The following is a 19350-nucleotide window of genomic DNA, read 5'->3' as shown; positions in this document are numbered from 1 at the left end:
AGTGGACACCTGGGAAATGCCCCGTGGCTTAGTTTGCGGATTTTGCGTGCAGAAGTTCTATGACACTTTGTCTGTCCTTTGTCTGTGCCTCGTCTCTGCCAGCAGTCTTCCTTGCTGGCATTCAGTGATTCACTCCCTCCCCATTGGGATACTCTCTCCCTTCTCTCTGCCTCTCTCATTTGTGGCTTCACAGAAGCCCGCTCCTGCTGCCTGTTCCCAGGATACCCAGCCTAAGTTAGCCCTAAGAAGGGCACTGCTTCTACCCAAACACAGAAGGACCACAGATTCCGGGCTGGTTTTGCTTTCTGTGCTGCCAGAATTCCTAACATAAAAGGTAGTTATAACTTGATATTTCAGTACATTATTCTGCCAAAATAATATTAACGATTTTAATTAAGTACTGAAAATAAATTTTCTCCTGTCCAAACTTATTCTTTTGTTATCTTTATTATTTTATTTATTTAGTATTTTTACTATCTGAGTTTAAAATTTTTGTATTATGAATTATTTAAAACAAAAAATACTGAAAAGTACAATAGCAATTTTAACTGATACCCATATACTTAAGCTCAGATGGAACAGATGTTAAAATTTTGCTATAATTGCTAAAAATCTCTCTTTTAAAAAAAGCAGTACATCTAGCTCTAACCCCAGCTGCTCCCCTTGCCTCCCTCTCCATAGACAGCCACTATTCTGAGTTGTTATGTCATTCCCATATTTTTAAATTTTACTATATATGTATGGTAGCATAAACAGCTGACATAGTATTTTGTGTTTCTGTAATTTACAATAATTGGTGAATGTATGTACCCTTTAGCAACTTTTTCCCCCATTTACTATTTTTTTTGAGAAACAGATAGATGTAGTCCATTTATTTTACTTATGTATAGTCTGTTGATTAAACAATAATGTATTTTTTCATTGTTTTACTAAAGAAAACAGGCATTTGCCCTTAAAATATAGATATGGTTAGAATAATGAACACTTCAGGGATTTATAAGTCATTTATACCTAAGTGTAAAGTGGTCATCAGTCCTTTTTTTAAAACTAACTGTGATGGGGAGCTCTCATCAGGATGAGAGAGTAGGTGGACACTGTGCTCACCTCTGCCCCTGACCACATCAGAATTGCAACTAAATTATAGAACAGTTAACCTGAAGAACTATCTGAAGACTGGCTAAACAGAAGTCCTCTACCTAAGGATATAAAGAAGAAGCTGTGTCCAGACTGGTAAGAGGGGCAGAGACGTGGAACAGCCAAGCCATACACTCACATGTGGCAGTTGAGAATTGGGAGGGATATCTTGGCTGCAGAGGTCCCCCCTGAGGAGCAAGGCATCTCTGCCCCACACTAGGTTCCCAGCCTGGATAACCAGTGCCAAGAAGAGGAAACCCCACAACAGCTGGCTGTGAAAACCAGCTGGGTAAATAACATGCTACTAAAAAAATGAGTAAATGGGTTAATATTGAGGTCTGGGAGAAATCAAAAGATACTTTGAGAGAAATGAAATTGAAAACACAGCAACCCAAAATAGGACACACAGAAAGCAGTCCTAAGAGGAAATTGATAGCAATAGAGGCCTACCTCAAGAAACAAGAAAAATCATAAACAGTATAATCTTACAACTAAAGGAACTAGAAAAAGAGCAACAAAGAAATCCAAGAGTGAGCAGAAGGAAGGAATTAATAAAGATCAGAGTGGAAATAAATGAACTTGAGTTTTAAAAACAAAATACAAAAGAGCAATGAAACTAATAGCAGATTCTTTGAATGGAATAAACAAGGTTGATAAATCTTTAACCAGACTAATCAAGAAAAAAAGAGAGGATCTGAATATATGAAATCAGATATCAAAGAGGAGAAGTGACAAGAGACACCACAGAAATACCAAGGATTATAATACTACAAACCATTATTTGCTAAAAATTGGACAATATGGAAGAAAAATGGAGATATTCCTAGAAACATACAACTTCCAAGAATGAATCAAGAAGAAACAGAATATCTAAAGAGCATGATGACTACTAACGCCATTGAAGCAGTAATCAAAAAACTCCCAACATACAAAAGTCCTGGAGCAGACAGCTTTACAGGTGAATTTTAACCAAACATTCAAAGAAGAATTAACACCTATCCTTAAACTATTACAAAAGATGAACAGGAGGGAAGGCCCCAAGCTCACTTTATGAGGCCAGCGTTACCCTGATTGCAAAATCAGACAAAAGAAGAAAATTACAGGCCAATATCCCTGATGAACATAGATGCAAAAATCCTCAACAGAGGGTATAATGATAAGTGAAATGGGTCAGACAGAGAGAGACAAACACCATATGATTTCACTTATATGTGGAACCTAGAGAACAAAATAAACTAACAAGCAGAAACAGACTCAAATATAGAGCACAGACTGATCTTTGTCAGAGGGGAAGGGGGTTGGAGGGGATGGATGAAAAAGTAAAGGGATTAAGAAGTACAAATTGGCAGTTACAAAATAGCCATGGGGATGAAAAGTACAACATAGGAAATATAGTCAATAATGTTGTAATAACTGTGGTGCCAGCTGGGTACTAGAAATATTGTATTGAGGAAAACACTCTTAAAGTACATGATTGTCTCGCCACTATTCTGTACACCTGAAACCAATATAAAATAATACTGAATGTCAACTGTAATTGACAAATAAAAAAATTCCTTAAAATACATCCAGAAAAAACAAACAAAAAACCTGTGATGCTTGCACTGAGAGAACAGGGATGCTAACTGAACTGTACAATTTAAGAGCTTGGGCACTAGAAACATTTGATTGTCAATCTCTTCTTTTGTCTGCCTTCCTTGGGCAGGTTACCTGGTCTCCACGGGCCCCTAATTTACATTTCTCAGGGAGGATGCTTGTTTTATCAGTAGAACAGACTGTGAGCTGAGGTGCGTGAGATTAGCATAGTTGCAGGCCCATGGAATGCCCTCGGTGACATGTGCCATTATTTTGTATATTACTAAAGAAGAGGGAAGAAGGGAAGAAGAGCTTTTTGGAGGGTGTACTAGGAGGAAAGGCTGCCTAACCTGGGTCAGTGGCTGCCTCAGGAACTCAGACTCCCAGGTGACCCCCCGAGGGCCACAGTGGTAGGAGGCAACACAGGATAGCCAGGAGGTCAAAAGCACCAGAGGAAACAGCTGGGTTTCCCACAGGCGGGGCTTTAGAAAGGCCTCACAGTCTCAGTCCCGGGGCAGTTCACACCCCTTTTTCTCTGAAACTGTTCTTAGGGCTTACATCCCATCAGCTGTAAAGGACTGTGTCCGCTAACTTTGGTGGAGCTTTTGAAGTCCCAAGGAAGTGAGATTTGAGGTAGGACAAACTGTCAGATCCAGTTTCATCTGAACTGAGAAGCTTGTTTTTAGAATATACTTCCTTAACTTTCCAAATATATATCTGGTTGTATCAAGGTAAACTTGAGGATTAGGAGAAGGGGCAAAGGCTTTAATTGATAAAAAATTTTAAAATGATATGAGCTTAAAAAAAAAAAAAAAAGCGGAGGAGGAAAGCAGAGTTGGAATTATTGAAGAAACATAGAGCATGTGTCAAAATCCATGGGGAGATAGAACTCAGCAAGACCTGCCCTGCTGGTGGGTCTGCGGCCAGTGATCCTTGGCTGTCTCTGGGCGGCATCTTTCGGGACTTTTGACAGCTGTGCTCTCGTGAGCTGTCTTAGGCAGCTGGCAGTCTTCGGCGTCCAGGGTGTATGCCTTAGTGCCAAGTGCTTAGGTACTGGTTAGGTGATCTGTTTGTTCTTCATTTCTAAAATTGCAAAGTGAATTCTCTGTTTTCTAGAGTGTTTCAGGACTGAGGAATATGAGTTGATCTACCTAGAATTTTTACCTAAAACTTTGTAAAGAATTTTACAGTGATTACTTTTAAAGTGCAAATTCTTATTTCACAAGTATATAATAATAAATGCTTCATATATTTTGTGAACTGTTGCATGATTATTATACAAATGCATATTTATATGTTATATGTCTCGATATCAGATTATATTTGGGATACTGCAGAGCATTCTGACCTGGAGGCAGGAATGAGAGAGCTGAGTTTCTCACACAGCTTAGCTATGGGACTTACTATGTGAGAGAGTTATTCACTTTGAGACCTTGAGAAAGTCACTCATCCGTGAAGCGTCCCTGTCTCAGTTACCAAAATGAGGACACCACCACGAGAATGGACACAAAGTACTTGGGACAGTGCATGGCACATTAATCATCTACGTGTGGGTGTAGTAAGAAAAATTAATGTTGTGTTACTAGTTATAGGGTCATTGGGCTTCTAAAATGTTAGATACTGTTTTGAAAATTTTTTGATGGAATACATTCTGTTCCATAAAATTTTTTAAAAGTCAGTGCTATTTTATTGTAGCAGAAACTTTTTTTTTTTAATTGAAAAACATCATAGTAAGCAATTCATTTGGGGGATCATGTAACTAGAACAGTCTTATAGTCTTATATGTACCAAATGAAACGACTGTGTTTTCTTAGGCAACAGTATACATTGCTGTAAGTTTATTGTGCTATGTAAAAATGCCTGGTAAGGCACACCATATACTGCACTTAGGTTTTGAAGAATCATAACATTATCACAACTTTGCAAAAACTCAGACAAATATTGATATTACATATTTATGCGTGAGTCTGTACTTGTAAAGAGGCAACATATTTCCCACTCTACTGTCCACTCTTCATGCCTTTGTGGAAAGTTACCGATTATTTCACTATTTTAATCACAATCATATTTTCTTTGTAATGAAATATATGTGCTCTTCTTTAAAATTGTAACATATATAGGTACTCATATGTATGTAAGCTTATCATTATCAGCATTCAATAACATGTACCTTCAGATCATTAGTATTTATTTAATTTTTTTAGTGTTTTCCTACAATTAACTGTGTTGTTTTCAGTTATCTTTAGTGGGTTTATATTTTTTAAAAATGAATAAGAGGCCTGGCCAGCATGGCTCAGTGGTTGAATATTGACCTATGAACCAGGAGGTAATGGTTCAATTCCTATTCGGGGCACATGCCCAGGTTGTGGGCTCCATCCCACTGGGGAGGTGCAGGAGGCAGCCGATCACTGACTCTCATCATTGATGTTTCTAGCTCTCTCCCTCTCTCTGAAATCAATAAAAACATATATATATATATATTTAAATGACTAAGAAGGTATATAATGAAAAGTAAGCCCCTTTCCTACTCTGTCTCCAATCCCCCATTTCCCCCAGAGAGGCCATCAGTGTTAGCTTTTTCCTGTTCCAAAAACGGTTTATAAACATGTGCCTGACACAGCTCCCTTTTGCCCCACTGTGCTTACTTTTCTGCACCTTGCTTTATTCTTTCAAGAGTATATCATGCAGATTTTGTATATTTTTCTGTTTGTTTCATTTAAATACCAAAGGACTCAAAACAATTTCTTATAAAAACAAAGATTTAAAGATAAGAAATATGGGTAATTGCTTGTTCAGTAAGCTTATGTGCTGGCTTTGCTTGGTTATGGTAGAGGAAAATTTTTTATGTAATTAACAAATGACGTGAATTTGAATAGGCTTGCACAAATGGTAGAACCCCAGGTGTTCAAGGTCAACACAAGGACCTTGAATTTGCAGACTTCCTGTGGAGTGCGAATTCTAAAATTAGACTACTACTTTTCAAACTCGAGGCAAGGGATAGAAACCGTTTTGAATATAGGAAAAGTATGGAGGATGACGTGACCAAAACCGCAGAGGCTCAAAGCCAACCGGCAGAATTAGCCTTTGCAGCCCCTGGGGGTTGTGTTTGTAAACCCTGAAAGGACTGCTTAACCTCTTTCAATAGAAAATAAGTTTGCCTGTAAATAGTCTTAAATATAGTAAAACATTTTAAAAGTGAGACGTCAGTAAAATGTGGATGTTTAATGCTAAGGTGTAAGAAACTGCTTCTGGGGAGTAAGATAAGTTCCATTTACCACTTTTTCTTACTCCACTGACGTGACTTTTTCAGATAAAAAAAAAAAAGTTTAGAAAGAACACAAAAACCAGTTTAGACTCAAATAGTGGGCAATGGAATATATATTTTAAAACTAAAAGATTTAATTACACATTTAATTAGAACCAGGATCAGAATAGCTGTAAAAGATGGAACACCAAGAACACTAAACAAGTTGCTGTACAGCTTACAGATGACACATGAGCCATACCCCGCGAACGCCGCACAACTTCATAGGATTTTTAAACGATGAGTGAAATTTTTTAATGCATAAATTATTTTAGAAGTTATTTCCCTGAAAAGTTACAAATGTTTAGGGATGATGTTGAACCAATTATACAAATATAAGTGTATAAAAAAAGTAATTTAGCTTGAGTTCTTGTTACCTTACAAAACACCCGTTTTTACCTAGTTTCTGAAATGCGTATTAACTCTGACGCAGTAGGTGTGCACGGAGGAATGGGCATTACCTCTGAAGCAGTAGGTGTGCACGGAGGAATGGCATTACCTCTGACGCAGTAGGTGTGCACGGAGGAATGGGCATTAACTGTCGCGCAGTAGGTATGCATAGAGGAATGGGCATTAACTCTCACGCAGTAGGTGTGCATAGAGGAATGGGCATTGACTCTGACGCAGTAGGTCTGCATAGAGGAATGGGCATTGACTCTGACGCAGTAGCTGTGCACGGAGGAATGGGCATTAACTCTGACGCAGTAGGTGTGCACGGAGGAATGGGCATTGACTCTGATGCAGTAGGTGTGCACGGAGGAATGGGCATTGACTCTCACGCAGTAGGTGTGCATGGAGGAATGGGCATTAACTCTGACGCAGTAGGTGTGCACAGAGGAATGGGCATTACCTCTGACGCAGTAGGTGTGCATAGAGGAATGGGCATTAATACTCACGCAGTAGGTGTGCATAGAGGAATGGGCATTGACTCTCACGCGGTAGGTGTGCATAGAGGAATGGGCATTGACTCTGACGCAGTAGGTGTGCATGGAGGATTGGGCATTGACTCACGCAGTAGGTGTGCATAGAGGAATGGGCATTGACTCTGACGCAATAGGTGTGCATAGAGGAATGGGCATTAACTCTGACGCAGTAGGTGTGCATGGAGGATTGGGCATTGACTCACGCAGTAGGTGTGCATAGAGGAATGGGCATTGACTCTCACGCAGAAGGTGTGCGTAGAGGAATGGCATTAACTCTGACGCAGTAGGTGTGCATGGAGGAATGGGCATTAACTCTGACGCAGTAGGTGTGCATAGAGGAATGGGCATTGACTCTCACACAGTAGGTGTGCATAGAGGAATGGGCATTAACTGTGATGCAGTAGGTGTGCATAGAGGAATGGGTATTGACATTCACGCAGTAGGTGTGCATAGAGGAATGGGCATTGACTCACGCAGTAGGTGTGCACGGAGGAATGGGCATTGACTCTTACGCAGTAGGTGTGCCTAGAGGAAGGCAGTATGATTCCTATTCGTCTTTAGCTGCCCGTTTAATAGCCAAACCACTAAGTCACTTTAAAAAAGAGTCTCCCTGCTACATGTACGAAGCCTTAAGAATGTCATTCCCCCTGAGGTATATAGCTTACAGAAATAAACATGGATATGTGCAGTTTTTGACCTCCAAGCATCTTCATTACAGCATTGTTTATAATGAAATATTGCAAGGTATGAATTACCCTGAAACAAGAGATTTACCAAATAAGTTATGAGGTAGTAATATGTGACCATTAAATAATGTATTGATAAAGATCATGGAAACATACAATGTATTCGGGCAAAAAAATTATAATGTATACTCACATTTTTCACCCCTTAAAAAGGTATACATGTACTTGAAAAATAGAACAGATAGCTGTAGATAATTCAATGACACAAGTTGATATTTCTGTATAGTGAGATTATGGGTAATTTTAATGTTATGTTTTGGAAGGCAGCTGTGCTCACTACTATACCACCGAGGCTAATTTTCTGATTGGGGCATATGTTATCAATTACTTTCTACAATGACTTCTACCTGTTTGCTTTTCTTACAGCTCAATTTTACAGAATTTTTTTCTTTTAGTTTGTATCACTTGCTCAGAGTAAGAAGGGACCCCCCATATCCGGGGAGGACCTCACCCAGGGGAAGGGAGAGTTGGAGGCAGTGGCCCAGTATTGTGAGGCTGAGCCTGAAAGCCACAAGCTACATTTCAGACGCTCAGACTCTTCTCCTGGATTCTATTTGTGGACATGGTTCATGTGTTAAATTTTGCTTTCTGATCTCTTCCTTTATGTTAGCAAATGCTACACTTCTCTCAAACCTGAAGTGCATATTTTACTGAAATATCAGAGTAAAATGTAAATGAAAGTTATACGGGTTATGAAGAAATAGCACAGGGCGTGAAAAACAGGAGTTCCTTTCCCGGGGATCTATTTCTGTTTCTTCCTAGTCAGCCAGATCTCTCAGGTGATTCCTTCTAGATATTTTATTGCCTGCGGACTCTGTTTTGCTTAGATAAATGTTTCTAAAAGGCTCTTTTTATAACATTGCTTTTTTTAGGTATAAAGAACTGAAGGTAGTCTTTCCTGTCCAGAGATGGAAAACAGCACCACCACGATTTCTCGGGAGGAGCTGGAGGAGCTGCAGGAAGCCTTCAATAAGATAGGTACGCTTGAGAGAAACTACACGGGTGCCGCTCTTCTGTGGGTATCAGACTTCCAGGAACAGAGCAATGCCTTTATTGCTTCGACCACCACCCATGTACCCTGAGATTTATTCCTTTTTTTTCTATCTAGGTTTCACTGGATTCTTTCTGAAAGATAAACTGCTACTAGGCTTGAGTTTCTAGGACAATTGTACTTTCAATTCTTTGATCATTTCTTTGCAGAGAATAATCCAGGTTAATGAATGACAGTGTAATTGAATATGCTTAACATGATATCCTCATTACAGAGACAAAATATAGAAACACTTCCTTGTCTTCAAACTGAACTCTGGCCTCTTTGTGTTTGTCATTAACAATAATACTTTTTCACTTCATGTAGAATATTCTAAAATCTTAATATTCTTTTTAAAAGCCATATGGCTTATTTTCCAGTTCCCTCGTGCATAATTTTAAAAAATTTTAGTGTTGTTTTTAAAGGTCATTATGTCCTATTTTTCTTCTTTCACTTTTTAAAGCCATTCAATGTTTTGTCTTTATAAGATTATCATTTTAGTAATAATTTTTATGTTATTCCCCCCCCCCCCCCCAAAATCCCCTCATACTCTGTTGGGTTGTGATTTTCTGCATTTTGCTCTTAGCAACCTGTGACAAACCAGGAGACTATAAATACCACACTTTGCTCTAGTCTGCATGCAAGCGGAAGGTGAGCCCACTGAAAGCTGAGCAGCCGTAGACTTCGGGATGCTGACGCCACCAGCCTTTGCCCTTCCTCAGCAGCCCCTTCTCCAGTGCAGGCGGGAGCAGCCGGACGGTAGACCAGGGCAGACAGAGTAAGCACAGTTTTGTGCTTAGACTTCTCCCAAACCTGCTGAATAATGACGAAAACTAATGTAGATGAAATGCAGTGCAGGACGAGTTTTGGAGCCCAATACAAAAAAAATGATGTAAGGTTAAAAAAAAAAAAAGCTCTTAAAAAAAAAGTCAAGCTCTCAGGAAGCTTATGACTTACGAATCATTGCTCTGAAATAAAGTGAGCTCGACAGCTCTCTGGGCCCCTCCTCTGCGCCCCGGATAGCTGTCTCCAGGGTAACTCAAACTTTCAGAATCCAGTCTGCAAGGTGGCTGGACGAGGCCCACAGGGCACACCTTAACCTTGGCCTTGTCTTTGTTTTGGGCACCATGTAGTTGTCATTAGGGCATTGTATGAGTATGGTATGATTTCTAAAACATCATTGTTAAAAATAAATATTATAGGGTTTTGTATGCAGTGCCCAGAGTCTTTTCAAGACAGAAAGTAGGCAATTGTTGGAATATTCTGCTCATTTTGAGCATTGAAATAGAGGAAGTAATAAAAATGTATTGCTTTAGTTTGGCATTTCTGTGATTTTATAGGTGCAGTTTAGTAGCTTGAAGAAAAATGCTGCTTAGGTCTTAGTAAAATAAATGAATTCATAATCTATTTTCTTTGTTTAGCATGCCCACTTTAATCTTTATGACTCGTGGACATATAATCCTGTAGTACTTAGTGATATTTAAAATAAATAATTCATTGATGGAACAATTCTGACAGCAAGATAACTTGCTTTGTGTGAGAGAAGTGCTAACAGTAGCAGAATATATACTTGCTTACTTTATTTACAAGGTAAATTGCTGCTTGTAAACTCAGTAATCCCTCTGTTTATTTGTTGTACCAACAAACTTTTCTCAGAGGCCGTCCAACTAAACTAGATGGGATGTTTTGGGGTCTCTAGGGAGAAGTGGGGGATTAAAATACTCCTGTCTTATTTTTTTAATTGTGGTAAAATAATCTGAGAATTTGCCACCCGGTGGTGGTAAGGACATTCACATTATGCAGTCATCACCACCGTCGATCTCTGGAGCAAATCTTCCCACACTGTCACTAAACCCATTAAGTACTGACTCTCTTCGCCCCAGCCCCGCTAGGACTACTGCCGTTCTACCGTCTGTCTGTATGAACTTGGCCACTCTAAGTACCTAATACAAGTGCAGTCACAGAATATTTTTTTTGTGAATGGCTTATTTCACTTAGCATAATGTCTTCAAGGTTGATCTATGTCATAGCATGTGTCAGAATTTCCTTAATTTTTTCTTTTAGAGAGAGAGAGAAAGAGGGAGGGAGGGAGGGAGGGAGAGAGAGAAAGAGGGAGGGAGGGTGGCAGGGAGGGAGGGAGAGAGAGAAAGAGGGAGGGAGGGAGGGAGAGAGAGAGAGAAACATCAGTGATGAGAGAGTCACTGATCGGCTGCCTCCTGCACGCCCCCAACTGGGGATGGAGCCCTCAACCCGGGCATGTGCCCTGACCGGGAATCGAACCCCGATCTCCGGGATCCTAGGTCGATGCTCCACCGCTGAGCCACCCTGGATGGGCTTTTGTTGAATTTTGTGAGGAATCACTATACTGTTTTCCATGGTGGCTGCACTATTTTATATTCCCACCAGCAATGAACTAGGCTCGCAATTTCTTCAAATCCCTGCCAACACCGTTCTTTTCTGTTCTGTTTTTAATAGCCATCCTCATGAGTGTGAAGGGGTATCTCATTGTGGTTTTGATTTGCATTTCCATAATAATTAGTGGTGTTGAGCATCTTTTTATGTGCTTATTGGCTGTTTGTGTATCTTCTTGAGAGTAATGTCTGTTTAAGTCTTTTGCCCATTTTTAAAAATTTTAATTTTTTAAAATTTATTTTTAATTACAGTTTATATTCATTATTATTTTGTGTTAGTTTCAGATGTACAACATAGGGATTAGACAGTCATATACTTTACAAAGTGTTCCCCTCAATATTTCCAGCACCACCTGACACCGTACATAGTTCTTACAATATTCTTGGCTATATTCCATGTGCTGTACTTTATATCTCTGTATCTTTGCCCATTTTTAAATAAGGTCAGTTGTTTTTTGTTGTTATTGAGTTGTAGGGAAGTCTTGTTTTTTCTGAAAATGTGATCTTCATGGTTATTTAATCTAAGCCTTGATTTCCTCATTTTTAAAATTAGATTAGTATAACTAACTCAGGGTTGTAAGGATTTCATGAAATAAGGTAAGTCAAGGTCTTAACAAATCTTGGCACAGAATATATGCTTATAAAAAGGTATCTATTTTTCTTGTCACAACATACCCAAACCACAGAGGTCATAGGGATGGAGCTGGGATTTAAGCACACACATCTTTCTGTCTTTAGATCCCTAACTTTTAACTGTTCTTGTTAGTTTAGCATGATGATTAGTGGCCAAATAACTTTTCCTGAACCCTGTTTATATTTTTCAATATTTTATTTATTTATTTTAACCCTCACCGGAGGATATGTTTATTGATTTTGAAAGAGAGAGAGACAGAGAGAGACAGAGAGACAGACACAGAGAGAAACATCAGTCAGTTGCCTCCTGTACATGCCCTGACTGGGGACTGAACCCACAACCTAAATATATGCCCTGCAACCTTTTGGTGGATGGGACAGTGCTCCAGCCAACTGAGCCACCTGGCCAGGGCTCTTGTTTATTTTAAAATACTCCCCACCACAGTGCTGGTATAGATGTAAGCCAGCCTCGTCTGTTTTTCCATTTCAGAATTGTAGGAAACAATTCTGAGCCGAGGATATACTAAATAATGAATTTTGGTCTGAATTCACAGAAAGCAGTATTAATTATTGCAGTATCAAGCAGTAATTTAGCTTGCGAATTGACTTCTGAGATACAGCAATATTTTGGTTATTGGTAGATACTAGTTTAGAAATTTTTCATTGCTCTGAACAGCATTAATTCTAAAACTTGTGCATGAGACTTTAAAAGTTTCCGTCTTTATCATTAATTCAGGTATAATGAGGGAAGATCTTTTACTAAGAGGAAAAAGAAATATATGAACCAAAGCCACTGCTACCAAATGAGCCATGAGAGCCCACACAAGGTAGATCCAGGCAACCAACCAAACACTCGAGTTTTGTTGCCAACTCTGGGCAGAAGTGTTTTGTGTCACTTTTGTTCTGTGTCAACAAGTGACATGCAGTCTCTAGGGAAAACCTAGGGGAGGGCATCTCAGTGATGACATGAAAATGCCAGGGAACCTACTTCCAAAAGTCTAAGTAGGTGTGAAGTTATTTCTTGAACACTTAAACTCAAAATAGCATCCAACGTGATTCAGCCCACATAGTGGTATCATCAATACATTATGAAGAAGTAGTGAATTATTAACACCTGAAACAGAACTCCACATGTAGGCCAGAAATGCTGTATGTGTATTTTACACATACATAGTTTATGTGAAGTGTGGGTCCCACGGACCCCTTCTGTAAATTCCGTGAAGAAGTTAAATGCTGGCGGGTGTTCCTTCCTGACCATTGATGCTGTATTTCTTCTAGGTATCTGAGACTTCCCAATACTTAGTCACTTCTTTGAAGCTTAGTCATGTGCTAAACCTGAGTTTTCATCTGTTGGGGCAGTGTTTGTACTATGCACTTAAAATGCGTACGGTAGTCCTAAACCCAGGGGGAAAGATCCACTTAAATAGGAGTTTTTTATGAAGTGTATAGACTACCTCGTACAGTTCGGGTGCAGGAGAAGAGCACTGCCTCTTGTGAAACACACCGAAAGGTCTGCCTGCCTGGGAATGCGCCCAGCAGCCCTCTGAGCGCACCCCTGCAACCGGGGGAAGCTGGCACTGACAGCTCTCAATGTGTCTCACAGACATCGACAACAGCGGGTATGTCAGCGACTACGAGCTTCAGGACCTGTTTAAGGAAGCAAGCCTCCCTCTGCCTGGCTACAAAGTGCGCGAGATCGTGGAGAAAATTCTAGCAGTTGCTGACAACAACAAAGACGGCAAAATCAGTTTTGAAGAATTTGTGTCTGTAAGTAATTAATCCTCTCCTGGCTGCTGATCATACTGCCTTGAGACTTTTAATACTGTCATTGTCTCTTTGGTTAAATATGGCTGCAGAGACCAGAGAAAGCGCTGCTTTAAAACTGATGACGCCGCCCGGCCGCGGGCCTCGGGGTGAGCATCGCCCGCGACCCGGGAGACCGCGGTTCGTTCCGGTCAGGGCACAGCCCGGGCTGCGGGCTCCGTCCCGCGGGGGCCGCGCAGGAGGCGGCCGAGCAGTCACTCTCATCATTGGTGTTTCTCAAAAAAATTGATGATGACGACAACGTGCGCGAATAAGTAATAAAACAAAAGAGAAAATCCCTGGCAGGTGGCTGGGGTGGAAGTCCGCTTGCAGAACCGTGACGGTTCACGCCCGGTGAAAGCGTGTTGCTTGCTGACGGTCTCTGTATGCAGAACATTTAATATGCTAGTATTTGGCCGTAAGGAGTGGAATCTTTTTTGAACTGAAATAGCTGCGGTGCCTTCTAGAAACTGGTGATCTCCGTGTAACCAGCTGCACCTTCCATTTCAGCAAGGGCCGCCAGGTAAACCTGGATGCCAGTCTGATAGCGTTGTGTCCTTGTTAAACTGCCTCACGGCCCAGGGAACTAGACAATATGAAAAATAATGTAGGACTCAACCAATAAAAGAAAAATAGGTTTTAGAACCAAATATTGAAGACTGTGTATCTCAAACCTCCGGGCATGAAAGGTGACGGGGGGTTGCCCGGGGCAGCTGGCAGCGAGCGGGCTGCTCCGCCTTCCCATGGGCACCACCGTGACCATTTTCGTTGGAAAAACAGAACCGTGAATACAAGTAAATAAACATTTACGAATGTAAGCTGTCGGGTTCTACATTCTTCATCCGTTAAGCACACATTGGCCCGGCTGGGCTTGGCGGGGAGACGAGAACTGACCGGCCGTGACGGCGGGGCAGGCCCCTGAGAGGTGACTGCAGGAGAACTGAGGGCGGTGGGGAGGCGGGAGGACCGGGACCCGGGAGGCGCCCGAGGCCGTAGGACTGGGCGAGGTCTTAGGGAGGGCGGGCAACCGGAGAAGGGCTGGAGGGGGAGGAACGGCGGCGCCGGCGGGGGCTGCGCTGGCAGAGCTCGGGGCGGGGCGGCGAGGGGCGGAGTCTGGCGAGGGGCGGAGTCTAGTGAGGGGCGGAGTCTGGCGAGGGGCGGAGTCTGGCGAGGGGCGGAGTCCGGCTCGGGGCGGGGCGGCGAGGGGCGGAGTCTGGCTTGGGGCGGAGTCTGGCTTGGGGCGGAGTCCGGATCGGGGCGGAGTCCGGATCGGGGCGGAGTCTGGCTGGGGGGGCGGAGTCCGGATCGGGGGTCGGTCCGTGGGCAGGGCGCCCCTCCTAGCCTAGGAGCAGCGGTAAGCTGGTGACGGAGGAACCGAGCAAGGGGCGGAGTCCGGCTCGGGGCGGAGTCTGGCTGGGGGGCGGAGTCCGGCTGGGGGGCGGAGTCCGGCTCGGGGTGGAGTCTGGCTCGGGGGCGGAGTCCGGCTGGGGGGGCGGAGTCCGGCTGGGGGGCGGAGTCTGGCTGGGGGGGTGGAGTCCGGCTCAGGGGTCGGTCCGTGGGCAGGGCGCCCCTCCTAGCCTAGGAGCAGCGGTAAGCTGGTGACGGAGGAAACGAGCGAGGGGCGGAGTCTGGCTGGGGGGCGGAGTCTGGCTGGGGGGCGGAGTCTGGCTGGGGGGGCGGAGTCCGGCTCGTGGCGGGTGGTCCCGTCGGTCGGGCGCCCCTCCTAGCCTAGGAGCAGCGGTAAGCCGGTGACGGAGGACCCGAGCGCGGGGCGCGGTCAGATCTGCATGCTAGATCTCAGCCGGCTGCTGCCTGGAGAGCCGGCTGACCCAGCGGGCTGACCCCGGCAAGCCCAGGAGAGAGGGTCCGAGTGTTTCTCTCAGCCGCTGCCGCTTCCCACAGGAGCGGGCTGACCGACGCCGGCTCGTGGACACTGAGATGTGCGGACAGGGAAACACCTTCATTAAGGCCTTTCAGCTCTGCCACGGGCCCGGCCCGTGCGCCCGGTTGGTTTAGTGGTGCCCTGGGCACGAAAAGGCCGTTTCCATCCCGGCCAGGGCGCGCCGGGTCTCCGGGTTTGTCCCCGTCGGGCGCACGTGGAAGGCATTCGATGGAGGGTTCTCTCTGCCCCTCTCTAAGCATGTCCTCAGGTGAGGATTAAAAAAAAGAAACATAAACCCTGTCATGGAGTTAGTTATGCTTTAGTTTGCGCGCAAAGATCATGGCAAGTCTAGAAGAAGAATGTCAGCGCGCGCCGTTTAAGGCCTGCGGGCGGCAGGAGCCGGCCCGCCCGCGCCGCGCGTCCCTCCGCTGCTCTAGGCCGCCGCTTTCTCAGCCCGTCAGTATCTCCAGCGCGAGAGATGCGTCTGATGCTTCCTTTTTCTTTTTCAGTATATCTTTATTGATCTCAGAGGGGGGAAGGGAGAGGGAGAGGTGGAAACATCAATGATGAGAGCCACTGATCGGCCGCCTCCTGCGCGCCCCCTGCTGGGGGTCGAGCCGCAGCCGGGCCTGTGCCCTGACCGGGAATCGAACCGCGATCTCCTGGATCCCAGGTCGACGCGCAACCGCTGAGCCACGCGGGCTGGGCTACATCTAATTCTTTCCATCCGTCTTTCATTACAGCAGAAGTTTTAAAAGACCATGTTTTACAAAAAATAGTAACCAGCGGTAAAAAAAAAATCTCACTAGGGCATGTAAAGAATGTTCTTCTAAGGGAAAGTGTAGTGAAATACAATATGTATGTAAAACTTGTTTAGTACCATTGCATGTAAGATACATGTTATACAACATATCACACTCAAAAAATATTTTAAAAAATAAATAAAATATTTAAAAATATTAAAATATATGCAATATGTTTAATTTCAATATGGTAATATAAATATAAGATATGACAAAATAAAGATATGACATTTAAGTTTATTCAGATGCTTTCATTTAATATTCAAGGGCTGAAAAGTAGCCGGCCACATGGGTGAGTTCTGGCTTGAAATAGCTGGTCAGCATTAATTATAATAAAATTTTTTCTAGTGGTTGGGATGCAAACATTTGTCCATTTTGTGTTGTTGGTAAAATGACATGTGAATTATCTGTGAACACAAGCAATAGGTGCAAGAATACCTGGTTAGTATTTATTTTGATGTTATTCCAAATAAATAAAGAAGTCTAAATCATTTTCCTTCATGTCACGAGGTTTTTATGATTATCTGATCAAGGCTCAGTTTTACTTTTATCCCATTCCAGCTAATGCAAGAGTTAAAAAGCAAAGACATCAGCCAAACATTCCGAAAAATAATTAACAAGAGGGAAGGGATTACTGCCATTGGAGGAACCTCGTCCATCTCCAGTGAAGGCACACAGCACTCCTATTCAGGTAACCTCCACTCCACATCCGATGGTCATTGATTCATCCAGAAAGTCTCATATTCATCAGATCTCAGATGCCATTTATTGTAATTCACACCATTGTTTTGTGCACCGTTGAGGGAAAATCAGACTAAATTATAACATGCTATCAAATTTGAAATGCTTCTTAATTTCAGAGATATCAGAATGAAAAATCCTAAAGTCATAGAAATCAATGAGTTCCTACTATGTGTCAGGTGCAGTGCACAGCAAAGAGATTAGCAGCAACAAAAAGTGTTACTTATTTTCAGCATTGACTGTTTAATCGTAACCTTTGAACGGCTTTTTCACCCTGACGTGAGTTTCCCTTGGGCTGGCCCTAGGGCTGTGTGGAGAGGTTGGTTGCAAGGACTTTCCCCTCTGTGTCCGGGAGCTGAGATTCCTGGTGCACCTTCTGTCGAGCATGTGGGACTGGAGAGCACAGAGCCTGATTGCTGGAGCTGATAGGGTCACTGGGTTGTTGCCTAGTGACAAATCCAGAGTCACAGTCACTCAAGATGAGATGCCTTGCCCCAGGTTAGCTCACCTCTCAGGGTGGAGGTGTCTGAGAGCCTTTGGCCTTCGTTCATATTACCAGAACATAATTAGAACCATGATTTTAAGATTTTTAACAAAAACTCACTGTAACTTCTTTCGTCTCCTGCCTTTGCGACCTAACTGTTAAGTGTCCTCTTGACTCTCTTCCTTTCTAACTGGACTTTCCTCAGGTAACGCGCTCGCCGTTCTCCCACCCGTTGCATTGTTTCCTCCTCTTTTCCCACTAGGGTGCTTAGTGGGGAAGGCAGTGGCCTATGGCTGCTACCTCCACTTTTGAAAAGGTATGTGCTTTTTGACTCACTTTCTGCCTGTCCATTTTAATGAAAAGGCTTCTTCCTTTTTTAAAAAAAACCCTTTTTATTGAGGTAATATATACATTTAGAAAAGTGCTGTGATCCTGAGTGTACAGCCCCATGAATTTTTACATGTGTATCTACATATCCTGTAGCAGCTATGTAGCTGCCACCCAGATCAAGATATAGCACCTCTGACTCCTGAGTAGTCCCCTCCTGTCTCGAACAGTAACTATTCCTCCCTGGAGGTAACCACGTTCCTGATGTCTGTCACTCTGCCTTTTTTTTCGTTGTTTATTAAGGTATAAAATACACATAGTAAAGTACATAAAGTGCACTATTCCTAAGTATATGGTTTGATATTTTTTTACATATGAATACACCCATGTAACTACTATCTAGAACGAGATATAGAACATTTAATGGCTTTAAAAATAAAATAAAGAACAGCTTTATTGAGATATAATCGAGATAGCATGAAATTTGCCCTTTTGAAGTATACAGTTCAGTAGATTTTAGTATATTCACAGAGTTGTACAGTCATTGTCACTGTCTAATCCAGAACCCTTCAATTACCCCGAAGAGAAATCCCATGCTCTTTAGCAGTCACGCCCACCGCCCGCCCCCAGCCTCTGGCAGCCACTGATCTACCTCCTGTCTCTATAGATCTGCCTGTTCTGGACATTTCATATCAACAGAATCATACAGTAGTGCCTTTTACCTGACAGGCTTCTTCTTTGGCACGATATTTGCGAACATCCTTTGTTGTGCTTCCTTGGGTTTTGTTGCTGAATGATGCCCTGTTCTATGGAGAGTGCTGTTTGTCCATCCACCAGAGGACAGGCACTCGGGTGGTTTCCACTTTCTGGCTGTTATGGTGATGCTGCGTGAACATTTGTGTTTCCATTTTTCTGTGGACATGTGCTTGAATTCTCTTAGGTATATACCCAGGGGTAGAATTGCCAGGTCGTATGGTAACTCTTGCTTAGCATTAAATAAACCTGTCAAACTGTTTTCCAAAGTGTCTGCACCATTTTCCATTCCCATGAGCAGTGTATAGAAGTTCCAGCTTCTCCACTTTTCTCCACACTTGTCCCTTTTCTCCATTACAAACATCGTGGTGGCTGTGAAATGGTGTCTCGTTTCTGGTTCTGCATCTGGAACACCCTCCCTTTCCCTGCCATCTTCACACATTGAAAACCTGTCTTTGAAATAGCACCTTCTCCATAAAGCCTTTTCTTGATTCACCCCAACCAGAAGAAATTATTTCTTTTTTTAAATTCTTCAAAGCATTGCTTCTCTCTCCTGTGGTGTGTTTCTTTCCCTCATGTTGCATTTCCTTCTCTATGTTTTATCTTATCATTATGCTACAGCATCTTAGTGATCATTAAATCCCTAGACTTGAAGTCCTGAGGATGTATGGTGAGGCAAGGAGGTTAGAAGGCACATTATGATGTGTACAAAAGAAAAATAGTAGATGTTTGTGTCTTTTTATCTCTCTCTCTCTCTTCCCCCCACCCCGTCCCCGTGTGTGTGTGTGTGACCTCTGATGG

General features: G+C 42.8%; 1 protein-coding gene across 2 annotated transcripts in view; it reads left to right on the top strand.

Moving 5' to 3' along the window:
• The window catches only part of PLS1 (plastin 1), a 104692-nt gene that overhangs the window by 46615 nt on the left and 38727 nt on the right, over nucleotides 1-19350 (top strand). For both annotated transcript variants that reach the window (XM_081139297.1, XM_081139298.1), the window contains exons 2-4: nucleotides 8555-8660; nucleotides 13360-13523; nucleotides 16806-16935. In XM_081139297.1, the coding sequence (XP_080995423.1) occupies nucleotides 8591-8660; nucleotides 13360-13523; nucleotides 16806-16935 (364 nt within the window). In that variant the 5' untranslated portion in view covers nucleotides 8555-8590. The remainder of the gene's footprint in view (nucleotides 1-8554; nucleotides 8661-13359; nucleotides 13524-16805; nucleotides 16936-19350) is intronic.

Source organism: Miniopterus schreibersii (genome assembly GCF_964146895.1).
Source record: "Miniopterus schreibersii genome assembly, chromosome: 5".
In the NCBI taxonomy this organism is placed as follows: Eukaryota; Metazoa; Chordata; class Mammalia; order Chiroptera; family Miniopteridae; genus Miniopterus; species Miniopterus schreibersii.
Note: the sequence above shows the minus strand (reverse complement) of the source record. Positions and strands in the feature narration are given on the sequence as shown.